Source organism: Thalassophryne amazonica, chromosome 9, assembly GCF_902500255.1.
Source record: "Thalassophryne amazonica chromosome 9, fThaAma1.1, whole genome shotgun sequence".
Classification (NCBI taxonomy): Eukaryota; Metazoa; Chordata; class Actinopteri; order Batrachoidiformes; family Batrachoididae; genus Thalassophryne; species Thalassophryne amazonica.
This window is the reverse complement of record NC_047111.1, coordinates 25,028,099-25,042,784: the sequence shown is the minus strand read 5'-3', so window position 1 is coordinate 25,042,784 and position 14,686 is coordinate 25,028,099. Positions and strand designations below refer to the sequence as shown.

The following is a 14,686-nucleotide window of genomic DNA, read 5'->3' as shown; positions in this document are numbered from 1 at the left end:
TGTTAACTGACAATGGTTTTCTGAAGTGTTCCTGAGCCCACGCAGTAAGATTCTTTAATTAATGATGTTGGTTTTTAATGCAGTGCCACCTGAGGGATCGAAGGTCACGGCATTCAATGTTGGTTTTCGGCCTTACCACTTGCGTGTAGAAAGTTCTCCAGATTCTCTGAATCTTCTGGTTATGTTATGGACTGTAGATGATGGAATCCCTAAATTTCTTGCAATTGAACGTTGAGAAACATTGCTCTTAAACTGCTGGGACTATTTTTTCCACGCAGTTGTTCACAAAGTGGTGATCTTCGCCCCATCTTTGCTTGTGAATTGCTGAGCCTTTCGGGGATGCTCCTTTTATACCTAATCATGACACTCACCTGTTTTCAATTAACCAGTTCACCTGTGGAATGTTCCAAACAGGTGTTCTTTGAGCATTCATCAACTTTCCCAGTCTTTTGTTGCCCCTGTCCCAGCTTTTTTGAAGTGTTGCAGGCATCCATTTCAAAATGAGCAAATACAGCGAGGAAAATAAGTATTTGAACACCCTGTGGTTTTGCAAGTTCTCCCACTTAGAAATCATGGAGGGGTCTGAAATTTTCATCTTAGGTGCACATCCACTGTGAGAGACAATCTTAAAAAAGAAATCCAGAAATCACAATGTATGATTTTTTAAATAATTTATTTGTATGTTACTGCTCCAAATAAGTATTTGAACACCTACCAACCAGAAAGAATTCTGGCTCTCACAGTTTGAGTTTTCTTTAAGAAGCCCTCTTATTCTGCACTCTTTACCTGTATTAATTATACCCATTTGAACTTGTTACCTGTATAAAAGACACCTGTTCACACACTCAATTAATCACACTCCAACCTGTCCACCATAGCTAAGACCAAAGAGCTGTCTAAGGACACCAGGGACAAAACTGTAGACCTGCACAAGGCTGGGATGGACTACAGGACAACAGGCAAGCATCTTGGTAGAAGACAACAAGTGTTATGATTATTTATTAGAAAGTGGAAGAAACACAATCAATCAATCAATCAATTTTATTTATATAGCGCCAAATCACAACAAACAAACAGTTGCCCCAAGGCAAGGCGCTTTATATTGTAAGGCAAGGCCATACAATAATTACGTAAAAACCCCAACGGTCAAAACGACCCCCTGTGAGCAAGCACTTGGCAACAGTGGGAAGGAAAAACTCCCTTTTAACAGGAAGAAACCTCCAGCAGAACCAGGCTCAGGGAGGGGCAGTCTTCTGCTGGGACTGGTTGGGGCTGAGGGAGGGAACCAGGAAAAAGACATGCTGTGGAGGGGAGCAGAGATCAATCACTAATGATTAAATGCAGAGTGATGCATACAGAGCAAAAAGAGAAAGAAACACTCAGTGCATCATGGGAACCCCCCAGCAGTCTAAGTCTATAGCAGCATAACTAAGGGATGGTTCAGGGTCACCTGATCCAGCCCTAACTATAAGCTTTAGCAAAAAGGAAAGTTTTAAGCCTAATCTTAAAAGTAGTGAGGGTGTCTGTCTCCCTGATCTGAATTGGGAGCTGGTTCCACAGGAGAGGAGCCTGAAAGCTGAAGGCTCTGCCTCCCATTCTACTCTTACAAACCCTAGGAACTACAAGTAAGCCTGCAGTCTGAGAGCGAAGTGCTCTATTGGGGTGATATGGTACTATGAGGTCCCTAAGATAAGATGGGACCTGATTATTCAAAACCTTATAAGTAAGAAGAAGAATTTTAAATTCTATTCTAGAATTAACAGGAAGCCAATGACGAGAGGCCAATATGGATGAGATATGCTCTCTCCTTCTAGTCCCCGTTAGTACTCTAGCTGCAGCATTTTGAATTAACTGAAGGCTTTTCAGGGAACTTTTAGGACAACCTGATAATGAATTACAATAGTCCAGCCTAGAGGAAATAAATGCATGAATTAGTTTTTCAGCATCACTCTGAGACAAGACCTTTCTAATTTTAGAGATATTGCGTAAATGCAAAAAAGCAGTCCTACATATTTGTTTAATATACGCTTTGAATGACATATCCTGATCAGTGATCAGGATACGTCACACACAAGATGACTGTCAATCTCTCTCGGTCTGGGATTCCATGCAAGATCTCACTTTTTGGGGTAAGGATGATTCTGAGAAAGCTCAGAACTACACAGGAGGACTTGGTCAATGATCTGAAGAGAGCTGGGATCCACAGTCAAAGATTACATTAGTAACACATGATGCTGTCATGGTTTAAAATCCTGCAGGGCAGCAAGGTCCCCCTGCTCAAGCCAGCACATGTCCAGGCCAGTTTGAAGTTCACCAGTGACCATCTGGATGATCCAGAGGAGGCATGGGAGAAGGTCATGTGGTCAGATGAGACCAGAATAGAGCTTTTTGGAATCAACTCCACTTACCATGTTTAGAGAATGAGAACCCCAAGAAAACCATCCCAACCGTGAAGCATGGGGGTGGAAACATCATACTCTGGGGGTGCTCTTCTGCAAAGGGGACAGGACGACTGCACCATATTGAAGGGAGGATGGATGGGGTCATGTATTGCAAGATTTTGGCAAACAACTTCCTTCCCTCAGTAAGAGCACTGAAGATGGGTCATGGCTGGGTCTTCCAGCATGACAATGACCCCAAACACAGCCAGGGCAACTAAGGAGGGGCTCCGTAAGAAGCATTTCAAGGTCCTGCAGTGGCCTGGCCAGTCTCCAGACCTGAACTCAATAGAAAATCTTTGGAGGGAGATGAAACTCCAAACCTGAAAGATCTAGAGAAGAGGAGTGGACCAAAATCCCTGCTGCAGTGTGTGAAAACTTGACCAAGAACTACAGGAAACGTTTGACCTCTGTAATTGCAAACAAAGGCTACTGTACCAAATATTAACAATGATTTTCACAGGTGTTTAAGTACTTTTTTGCGGCAGTAACATACAAATAAATAAAAATCATACATTGTGGTTTCCGGATTATTTTTTTTTTTAGATTATGTCTCTCACAGTGGACATGCACCTAAGATGAAAATTTCAGACCCCTCCATGATTTCTAAGTGGGAGAACTTGCAAAACCGCAGGGTGTTCAAATACTTATTTTCCTCACTGTATTTGCACAAAAACAAAAAAGTCTATCAGTTTGAACATTAAATATCTTGTCTTTGTGGTGAATTCAATTGAATATAGGTTGAAGAGGATTTGCAAGTCATTAAATTGTTTTTATTTACATTTCACACAAAATCCCAACTTCGTTGGAATTAGGGTTGTAACTTTCAACACTAATATTTAGGAATGTGTGGGTGTCAGAGTAAATTTAATACTTTCCTGACATGATTTAATGTTAATTAATTTTACTGGCTTGATATCCAGGTCAGAATGACATTTTAATAAGTATTTTGCAAGTGTTTTTCTGAGTGTGTTCAGTCATGAATCCCCATTGAAAATGCATTAACATCCGGGAACTTCAATATTTTGCGCGGTAAGGAGGTGTCATGTCACTGTCCACGAAGGGACGTTTGCATTTAGTGGGCAGCATTGGGAGTGCAGACTCTAGTAGTCATATATAACCTCTTTGTTGGTGCCTCTGGCAGGGAATCTCAGAACGAGGCTCATCTTCCCCCCAACCAATGATGTCACCCACCCAACCTGCATAAATGGCGGCAGTTGGTCAATGTCAATGCCTCTCAGACGACAACTAAAACAAGGTTTTCTGTAGATGTTTAATGGTCTTTAGTGTTTCTTTAACTATCAAAAGAACATTTTTTTTGTGTTTATTCATGCTATAAATAATCTTTGGGCGTTTCTGTTCTCCTTTAAGGACATTGAGGATATTTCTCAACCCAAGATTCATGAAAAGCAGATGTGTGTTTCCCAACAGCATGAGTGGCTAAAAATTAGAATAAATCTATCCTCCACGTAGTTTATTGATTTATACATATTATATATATCTCAAGTTATGAAAATAATTCAGACAGACACATTCTAAATGATTTACTGTGTATTGTTTAGCAACACAAAATGTGCTAAGTTGGACAAAACTGAGTTTGATCTACCACAGGGCTGGTCTGAACAGAACACTGTGCCGGCTGCACATCATTAATGTAGTCTTTCTTTGCAAAAATGTTGAAGTAGTGTTCAAAATGTTTCAACATGTTAGAAGGTTGTGCCACAAACACGAACAACTGATAGAGGGGACGGTCTGTTTCTACTAGTACAGCACTGAGGGTCTAATTAAAGCTAAACACTCAACAGCATGAGGACTTGTTTGTCAAGACAATATGGTAAACATGACACACACACACACACAGGAAATGAATGTGGAAAAAGACACGGCTGTAAAGTTACAAAGAACACTGGACCTTTGCCTCCATCATGAGTTTGCTCTTAACTTGTCTCTAAATTACAGCAGGATTTGTCTGTTTGTTTGATTTCAGGGTGATACAGTTCAGCTGGGCTTTAAATTATATATATATATATATATATATATATAAATCGCTGTATAAACCTTACAGATATGCAGCTGTTTTTGAATTTTGAAATATTACATGCTATCTGGTGCAATTAATAAGCTAAATAAAAGCTCCCATTTTCTTGCTCATTTTAGTCATAAAAAACATATTTCTCATATGTATTGGACTGTTACTGTTCCATCTTTACATTTGACTTCAGCAATTTCTGCTTTTTAACAACTGATCTGTGTCTTAACACAAACAAAAATGAAGTTTGATACAAGTAAAGCTGCACTTACTGTTCATTAATAGTCACCAATATCACTTAGTTCTCAGGAACACTGACTTGGGTTTAAATTTGATTTTTATTCACATATATAAATAGGAAACGCAATAACAGATTTTTCCAACCAGCGCTGATGCCAGCAATTCTGGGGATACTGACAATTTACCTGTCATGTAAAACAATGCACAAACATTTTTCATATCAATATTTGACTTCTATGAGCATGTTAAATGTTTATCATATTTTCCTCCACATGAATATTTCACACACATGTAACAGAATAAACTGTAGAATGCAGATTTAGCAGGCTAGCTCAATAAATAAACATACTGAGGTTTCGTGGAGACAGTCTGAAGTAAATTCATTCCAAAATGCGGTTCTGCATTTTGGTCCTTTTGAATTTTATTCCTGATTAACTTTAAACCATCTCACTGCAGCAAAACGTTTCCATCCATTTGGTTTGTAGCTTCAACACAACACAGAGTTCACGGTAAAATCTGTAGCGGCGTCTCTCATTTGCTGCTGTGTGGACAAGCAGCGGCACGTTACATTTATGATTCAGTCTCGGATCAGGACATGAAAATGTGAGACTTAATATCCACCGTGGTGTCTCATCAGATGTTTCCAAATGATCATCATGAAATCAGACCAGAGACTAAATCTGACACGCAACAGTTAAACAAAAATAACCTGGAAACATTCGCCATGGAAGTAAATACCGGATTTCCTGGAAAACTCCCATCACTGATCAGGAAATGTTGCCGAGTGGACACGTCCATTGCGACGATGTTAATGACAGTGCTATTAATCCGTGCTTCAGAGTCTTCCCCTGGAGAGTGTGTCTCATCGCTAACTGCTAAAGGTTTATTTCATAAACTGGAGGACCATGTGCAGTCCCAGACAGCCTAATGTGAACAAACAACTGTGAAAATAGTTGAACACTGCAGCCCCATTTAACAGACTAATTTTCACAAAGCGGTTACACATACAGGTCCGTCACAGAGGAATTTTTGACTGTGTGATGGAGCTAGATGTTCTGTATGTGAAAAGGACAAATGTGTGTCATATTGCCAAACTGTATCTTGGTTAGAGTTGGCACGGTTCAGTACTGTGTTCTTACCACTTGCAGAATGGTGGGGTTGCAGCCAATGATGAAGGGCAAACTACGGAAGCCCTTGATGCGATGGGCGATTCGCACAGGCAGCTCCTTGTGCAGGTACCTGGCACTGCTCTGAGATCACACAAAGACAACATCAGCAGGATTCCCACAAACCACTCACATGTGCAGCAGTGGATAAAGTTAAACTTAAATACCAGGATGTGGTGCCCATCCGGGGACTTCCCAGAATACAGCAGGGTCGCTAGTGTCAGTCTCACTGAGGGCTTGAGACAGAAATGTATGCAGTTAGATACCCTGAAAAGCACTGTGGAAGCCAAGTGAAGAGCAGATACATATAACATTACTAAGAACAAAACCAGAAACCTATTTTTGAATGTTTCGGCAAAGAAACGTTTAGCTCTTTTATTGTCAATTAAAGGACTTTCTACCTGTAGGACATTGTCCCAAGTTCACTTGACAGGAACAGGAAGTGACATGACAGACAAACAAGACAGGAAGTAAACTTGGGACTGTCCCAAGTTCACTTCCTGTCTGACCATTATCATCCATGACTTTAAACTGCAGCTCCTTGGTAAATGAAATGTTAAATGAGTAGACTATTCAAAATAGATGAATTATAAAACTATCGGGGAATTGTGTTTTCATTTTGGTGTCATATGCCCTGAGATGTTAAGCCATAAACATGGAGAATTCAGCCTGATTTATATGTATCGACCTGGCTGATTATCAGCACAGATAATCAGTCAACTCCTCATATATATATACATACACACACATATATATATATACATACACACACACACACACACATATACATACATATTTATAGAAACAAATAAGATCCAGTTGCATATTTGTCAGTTTATTGTTTGCTGACAACTGCATTTCACAGAAAAAAAATGCTTTGTGCTTTGGAGCAGTTTTAACCTACATTTCCACACTGAAGCACATCAGATCTTTCAAATTTTGGCATTTAACCTATTTCTCATTGTATTGTACTGTTTTAGTGGCAAAGTATTTTTCTAAAAGAAGAAAAAACAAGAGTGCTCTGAGAGCACAATATCCCCCATTAATTACTGTTTTGGTACAAGTGCTTGCTACATTCTAATGACATTTCAAGGACTTGTATCAAATTAACTGAAAATCCTCCTAAAAATATGAGGAGTTAATTTCAGAAATGAAACGAGCAGTACCAAGATTTATTAATCAAGAGTCATAACTCTGTCAAAATGTGTCAATCATGTACGATCTGGCGCATTATCAACCTAAAACAAGGATTTGTAGCAAGTTACATGAAATTCCTACTAAAAATGTGAGAGAAGGTCATTTCAGAATGCAGGCACCCAAGCATGAAATTGACAGAGTCTAGCTTTGATAATCACGGACAGGGCTGGGTCTGGTATAATTTAAATCAGCTGATAGTATTAAATCACTGTGGAAAAAAAAATAAATCTTTTTTTTGTAGAAATCAGTACTTAAAACATTACAGAAATATGAAATCAGTACCATTAATTAATGGTACTTGTATATGTTGTATGTGCACCTTTATGTTTTAACATATCAATGAAGATTATAACTATATTATTTGTATAGTCTCATTTAGAAAAGTGAAATAAATAAAAATGAAAATGGCAATACAAAGAATCATACGTCTGTAGAGAGCATGCATTCATTAATATGGTCACAAAATATGAAGTTGGCACCTTGAACTAAACTATATTAAGTTATCAAATACACATTTCTCCACAAACTAATGTAAACTACAGAGCCACTGGACTTAAAAATAGAATAAGAAAACTGTATCAGAGCCAATATTTGTATTTTATGTCGAAATATTCAGCAACTTTTACTACACCCAGTTTGACAATTGAAACTACAGCATCAGTAGATGCAAAATTTCAAACAAATACCATTTACTCCTCATGCCGACTTCTTCTGAAAGTTCTCTGTTCTCTGACGACTTCCTGGGTCAACAGAGCCTGAAATGTGGAAGTTTTCAACTTGAAACGGGGAGACGCTGCCGCCTCGAAGCACAGATCGCCGTCAGGCACCATGGGCCGTCCTTACGGCGACACTACCAGACAAATCTCTCATCAGCCGTTAAAATTTTTACCGAAAACCAGCTGAATTTATCGAATGGTGTCCACTCAGTTGTGCCTTACAGTTGTGCCTTACGAGGGTTCAAGCATGTCTGATGTAATCACACGTGATTCAAATCCATATGGTTTTTGAAAAAAAATAAGGTCGGATACTTTTCTAATAGACCTCGTAGTTTTTCTACTGTGTGACAGTCAACAAAAATCATAATTACCGTATCACCGCGTCAGAGTGTCCAAAGCTGAGCATCAGCTCGCCACCTTTTTGTGAAAAACGTTTGTTAAAACGGCCACCTAAAATGAAAATATTTTCTTAAAGTTTACTAAATGCCCATTTAAAATAAATAAAAGATAATTACATTTTTCCTCATTGCTTCCATGTCCTACATCTCATGACATCGTCAGTGTGCACAAAAATAGGCATTGTTCCAGGAAAATGGCTAGCTTTGTGAAGGTTCAGATGCTGAAGATGAAGTCCAGTATTGTTGCAAGAGCTAAATAAAGGCTTGGAGGTTAATCAAAGGTTAGACAGCGGTGAATGGCAAGATGACAGGCAAAAAAGGCGCACAGGTGCCCCAGCTAACAGCTAACCTTGCCAGGACTGTGAAAGATGGATCCGGAGATTTGACAGAGTCACATGACAATAGGGATTTTCACATTTCCAAGTTTCCAACATGGAAGTAAAATTTAACTGTGCATCCGAACTTCCACTCAGGTGTCAACAACGGCAGAAGCGGCTTCATGGTGTCGCTACTCCATGCCGCTGTACAATTCCAACGAACAAACAGCTGGACCTCAACTCACTTATTCAACACCCTTCAAGATGACAGGTGGGCAGAACACAAAGTCAAAATTTCGAATGAAAATTGTGAATGTTAGTATTAAGGATTTTAAAATGTACAGACAACTGTTACTGAAATAATATAAATTAATTAATTTCACTCCTAATCACAGCTCTGAAAACCCAAGCAATTGCCTGACTTAGAATCCTTGTGGAAGGAGCCATTTGCAGACTGAAGGACCATCACATCTGGGAACACACTCTTCCTCTGACCTTGTCTGGGAACGTCAACCGGCTATGGACCAACTGCTGTGTGATGACCGACTTCCAGAGACCATTTGATATGAAAGTCTATATTCCTGCTGAAGGAAGCATCATTTTTTTTTTCTTCCTTCAAATATTACAGTGTGAATTCACCCCGGAATGAAACCTCCATCCTTTTGCACAACAACTCTGCACATAGATCACACAGCTGTAGTGTATACGAGTAAAGTTTGTATATTGGCCTAGTTCTGCTGTACTGTATATAGTTAGTTGTATGTATACACTGAATATAAGAAGAGTCACTCATTTGAGATGTACAAATTTTATTTAACATTTGTGACACTAAGATTTAACTAACATTTAATAACTTGATAGCACATGTCTGAGTTTTTTTTTTTTTATTATTATTATTATTTACCATTGGTAAGCTCCTAAAATGTACAGCTGAGAAGTGGAGCCCAATGTTTCCTGGTTTGTAGTTATCATGTAGCTTTCTGCACTGACATGGTATGACCGGGGTGAACCTCATGGCACAGGTCCGAACCTACAGTCCACCATGGAGATCTCAGACAGGCCATGCAGCACCGAGGAAATCAGTGGTTACAGTCTGAGGCTCTTCACTCCTTCACCAAGAGACAATAATGTGTCAGGCCGGGGTCCTGAAATAAATTAAGCAACATAAATAAGTGTTAAATTTACAGACCTTCCACACATCTCTTGCAACTTGTTTTGATTTTCGATTCTGACATCAACAGTCATTCTGGAAAACCGCTCACTTCAATGTTTTCTTTGCAACATTGATGTGAACAATATATGGCAAAATACAGCAATCTACATTAATAAACACTAATCAACAGTTTGATAGTGTCATCACCTGCGTATGTTTGATAGAGTGTTGAGTTTCAGACACTGCTGGCTGATGGCTTTGGTCTCCTCACAGCCACATCCTCAACTGGCTCTGCATGAATCCCCTGGGAATGATACAAACAAGCAGCCATGAATGGAATAGTGTCCTGCTTCACTGGAAGAAGTCAAGTTTGTAAATAAAATCTAACAGGCCAAAGTCTAATTTTATGTGCCTGGGCCTGCACATAAATTGTTTTATAAACCAGTTATTGATTAATTTGCTGATTTTTTTTTTTTTTTTTTTTTTTTTTTTTAAACACCCCTGTCAATGATGTTGGATATTGATAAAAAACAAACAAACCAGCAATTAATGCATGAAACAGAGATGTGCTTGTACTGTAGAAACACTTGTACTGTACTAGGGATTGTTTATTCAGGTAAACTGGGCTCTCTTGACTAGCCACTAACTGTTGACAACATTGGCTAGCGTAGTCCATTACAGAACAGGCTACAAAACAAGGTAACTCATTCTTATTTTTTAAAAAGTGGATAAACAGTTTAGTGAGGTTTAACGTTATCCTCGACTGCACACATTATAACATTAACAGTGTTTATATCTGAGCTGATGCTAAGATGGCTAAGCAACTAACCTTCATAGTTGTAGATGAAGCACTCAAAAATAAACTGTATCCTTAATCCAGTTTGGTGCAGGCTGTGGGAGAGTGTCTCTGTTAATCCATACACATCTTGAAACTTCACGCTTGAAAGATTCTGTAAAAAGAGTAAACTTTCTGCGGAGTTTGGACTCATCGTTGCACCAAAAGTCTTGATGCACAGTTGACTCAGTTAGTGGAAGTTAGCCTGTAGGTGTGTGGAAATCCCTCATAATGTCAATTTGAAAGCTTTCAGTCTGAGAGTTTCGGCATGTACTGACAATGGATTAAATTAATGATTTGTCCGATAGCAAAAATCATCTAACGAGTCGGATTTCAGGCCCTTATGGAATGAGTGGACAATAGGGATACAAGTTGCTTTTTTAAATTATCATTTTCCTCAAAAACAATTTCCTGTATCATATTTAGATGAGCGGTTATGGATAAAGTAACTAAAATAAACTCACTTTTGAGCTGGCTTTAAAAAAAGTTCACCCATGAACCCATGTTTGTGCACTTGTGCAACACTTGTTTGAATATGGGCCCACTTAGCTTTCAATAAATTCTTAGCATTTGTCAGACTTCAGTGGTGATTAGATTACTGCTGAGTCATCATGCTGTTCCCCCGTTTTGTTTATTGCTCAACCAGGGTTCTATTTTTTGGAAATCCACCCAAATGCAACATATAAAAGTTGTATAAAAGAGTATAAAAATTTCAAAGTCTGTCATGGGTGAACTTTTTTGATCAAATACAAAGAAAAAAAAACAAAAACATTGATTTTCATTGTTTGAGCAAAAGCTCATCAGAATACGATATAGGAGTAAGGGGTGGCAAAGAAGTAGTGCTTCTAGATGTGAACAAAAAATTGAAGACTGGCCGCGCCTCATGTCACCTCCTGCAGTCCGCTGCTGCAGACGGAATTCTGCTGCCAACAACTGAAAGCAGCTTAATGCTGACTGGCGAGCTGCAAACAAGTACAGGACAAAACAAACGTGCATCGGGAAAGATGTCGAGCTAATGTCCGCTCAAAGTTTTGAGCATGTCCACAACTTTGACAGTCGCCAAACTGTTGCCATTATGCAATTACAGACGCGATGAACCAACAAAGCAATGCTCAGACCTGCTGCTTCGTTGGTTCTCTGCTTCGCTGCTTTTCAGAAGCGGCAAGTCCCCTTCTTAACCCCTCTCAAAGATATTTAAAGATGTCAATCATGAGTCATTTTTGTGCGAATTCAAGTCACTAACTGGGACTCTTTTGTTGTGGCGAGCAAGAAACGACAATTGTACTCCGTTCTGTTTGCACAGCTCCAAATGCTGCGCCACTCTGCCGAGTCGCATTAGAGTCCGGCTATAATTAATAACTTCAAAGCAAATCGCCATTTTAAAATCAAATGACGCCTCTTTCCAAACACTGTAATACCAACAATAAACTACAATCAACCAAAATGTTTTTTTCCCCCCAAAATGAGATGTCCTGTGTTCTTCATGAATTACATTGATACTGACATGCAGTACAGCCGGCTGAATTCAGCTCAGAGGTATGGAGTGACATTTGTGTCAATGTCAGAAAGGAAATGCGTTTGACACACGTACAGATTTTGTTTATTTCCATTTATGTCCAGAGATCAAGGATCCAGTGACCAATTTCATATTTATTTACTTTAAGACTCAATAAAATGTTGCTGACATAGAAAACATGTAAAGCCTACTTTTAGTACACAGAAAATTCACAAGAGGTATTGATAAGGGAATCGATAAGGAATTGGCTCGATAAGCAGAATCAATAATAGCACCAATACTGATAAAGTCTTATCAATACCCATCCCTAATCACAACATTTTGAAAGAAGGGTCATTTGATTTAAAACTGTGATTCATACTGATCTATCGACCTAATCTATCTGTCCAACTTTACTTGGAAGAGAGTCGCAGTAAATCCCACAACATGCACACGGAGCAGAGGATATTATTATTATTTTCCTTTACATGAGGGACAGTAACTTCATTTTACGAACCGGGACACATTAATGGTCCAGTCCAGGCCAGAGAACCGTGTCATGGGCTACCCCACAAAAAAGGCACATTAATGACGAACGAATAAAAGCTACAGTGTGAAACGTGGATGATTCTCATTTCTTGCCTGCAACAATAGAAACGACTCCCGTTTAGCGACTTTAATCAGCAGAAAGGTGAGTCATGGTTGACAACTTTAAATGGCCTTGAAAGAGGTTGAAGAATAAATTTAGGGCTCCTTGTTTCCACAAAGAAATGATCATTTTCCCGTTATACAACCTCAAAAACATCATAACGGCCCAATTGCAGTGTAATTTTTCCAGGCAGCAGTGTAACGGGCCATTACTCTGTTATAACGCTAGCAAAAACCCTGGGCTTTGACGAATGTTGATGAATCACATAAAAAAAAAAAATTACGAGATGGTGCCACAGTATAACAGCCCTATGATGAGACTATAACGGTGCAGCGCCGTTATTCCATTGTCTTGGGAGAATCCTGACAGAATATGCACTGACAAATGCAAACACAAAACAAAAATAAAATTATTTTCTGGCCTATTGGGCACTTGCAAAGGACAATAAAATTCAGGCTATTTACATGGCACCTAAAACTTTAGATTGGGTTTCTTTTGTCAAAGACTCCGGTTTCAAACCTTAAAACAGCTCATAGTACAGATATATTTTTAGTCCAATACAAAACTTTAAGACACTGGTCTTGTAAGTCACAGACTCTGACTTAACCTAAAATATTTTACAACCCCTGGCAAAAATTATGGAATCACCGGCCTCGGAGGATGTTCATTCAGTTGTTTAATTTTGTAGAAAAAAAGCAGATCACAGACATGACACAAAACTAAAGTCATTTCAAATGGCAACTTTCTGGCTTTAAGAAACACTATAAGAAATCAAGAAAAAAAGATTGTGGCAGTCAGTAACGGTTACTTTTTTAGACCAAGCAGAGGAAAAAAATATGGAATCACTCAATTCTGAGGAAAAAATTATGGAATCACCCTGTAAATTTTCATCCCCAAAACTAACACCTGCATCATATCAGATCTGCTCGTTAGTCTGCATCTAAAAAGGAGTGAACACACCTTGGAGAGCTGTTGCACCAAGTGGACTGACATGAATCATGGCTCCAACACGAGAGATGTCAATTGAAACAAAGGAGAGGATTATCAAACTCTTAAAAGAGAGTAAATCATCACGCAATGATGCAAAAGATGTTGGTTGTTCACAGTCAGCTGTGTCTAAACTCTGGACCAAATACAAACAACATGGGAAGGTTGTTAAAGGCAAACATACTGGTAGACCAAGGAAGACATCGAAGCGTCAAGACAGAAAACTTAAAGCAATATGTCTCAAAAATCAAAAAATGTACAACAAAACAAATGAGGAACGAATGGGAGGAAACTGGAGTCAACGTCTGTGACCGAACTGTAAGAAACCGCCTAAAGGAAATGGGATTTACATACAGAAAAGCTAAACGAAAGGCATCATTAACACCTAAACAGAAAAAAACAAAGTTACAATGGGCTAAGGAAAAGCAATTGTGGACTATGGATGACTGGATGAAAGTCATATTCAGTGATGACTCTCGAATCTGCATTGGGCAAGGTGATGATGCTGGAACTTTTGTTTGGTGCCTTTCCAATGAGATTTATAAAGATGACTGCCTGAAGAGAACATGTAAATTTCCACAGTCATTGATGATATGGGGCTGCATGTCAGGTAAAGGCACTGGGGAGATGGCTGTCATTACATCATCAATAAATGCACAAGTTTACATTGATATTTTGGACAATTGAAAGGATGTTTGGGGATGATGAAATCATTTTTCAAGATGATAATGCATCTTGCCATTGAGCAAAAACTGCAAAAACATTCCTTGCAAAAAGACACATAGGGTCAATGTCAATGAGCAGATCTGATTTGATGCAGGTGTTAATTTGGGGGATGAAAATTTACAGGGTGATTCCATAATTTTTTCCTCAGAATTGAGTGATTCCATATTTTTTTCCTCTGCTTGGTCTAAAAAAGTAACCGTTACTGACTGCCACAATCTTTTTTTCTTGATTTCTTATAGTGTTTCTTAAAGCCAGAAAGTTGCCATTTGAAATGACTTTAGTTTTGTGTCATGTCTGTGATCTGCTTTTTTTCTACAAAATTAAACAACTGAATGAACAT

The 14,686-nt window shown here is 38.8% G+C and overlaps 1 protein-coding gene and 1 long non-coding RNA gene across 2 annotated transcripts in view; both read right to left on the bottom strand.

Annotated features, from left to right (window-relative positions):
• Nucleotides 1-14,686, bottom strand: part of bckdk (branched chain ketoacid dehydrogenase kinase) — a 58,406-nt gene that overhangs the window by 41,702 nt on the left and 2,018 nt on the right. Inside the window, exons 2-3 of the mRNA XM_034177819.1 lie at nt 6,041-6,109; nt 5,847-5,957 (exon numbers count right to left, since the gene is read on the bottom strand). Of these exons, the coding sequence (XP_034033710.1) occupies nt 5,847-5,957; nt 6,041-6,109 (180 nt within the window). The remainder of the gene's footprint in view (nt 1-5,846; nt 5,958-6,040; nt 6,110-14,686) is intronic.
• On the bottom strand, nt 9,314-11,058 carry LOC117516922. The gene is made up of 3 exons (XR_004562572.1): nt 10,484-11,058; nt 9,862-9,958; nt 9,314-9,646 (listed from the first exon to the last, which is right to left on the bottom strand). It is a non-coding gene; the product is annotated as an uncharacterized LOC117516922 (long non-coding RNA).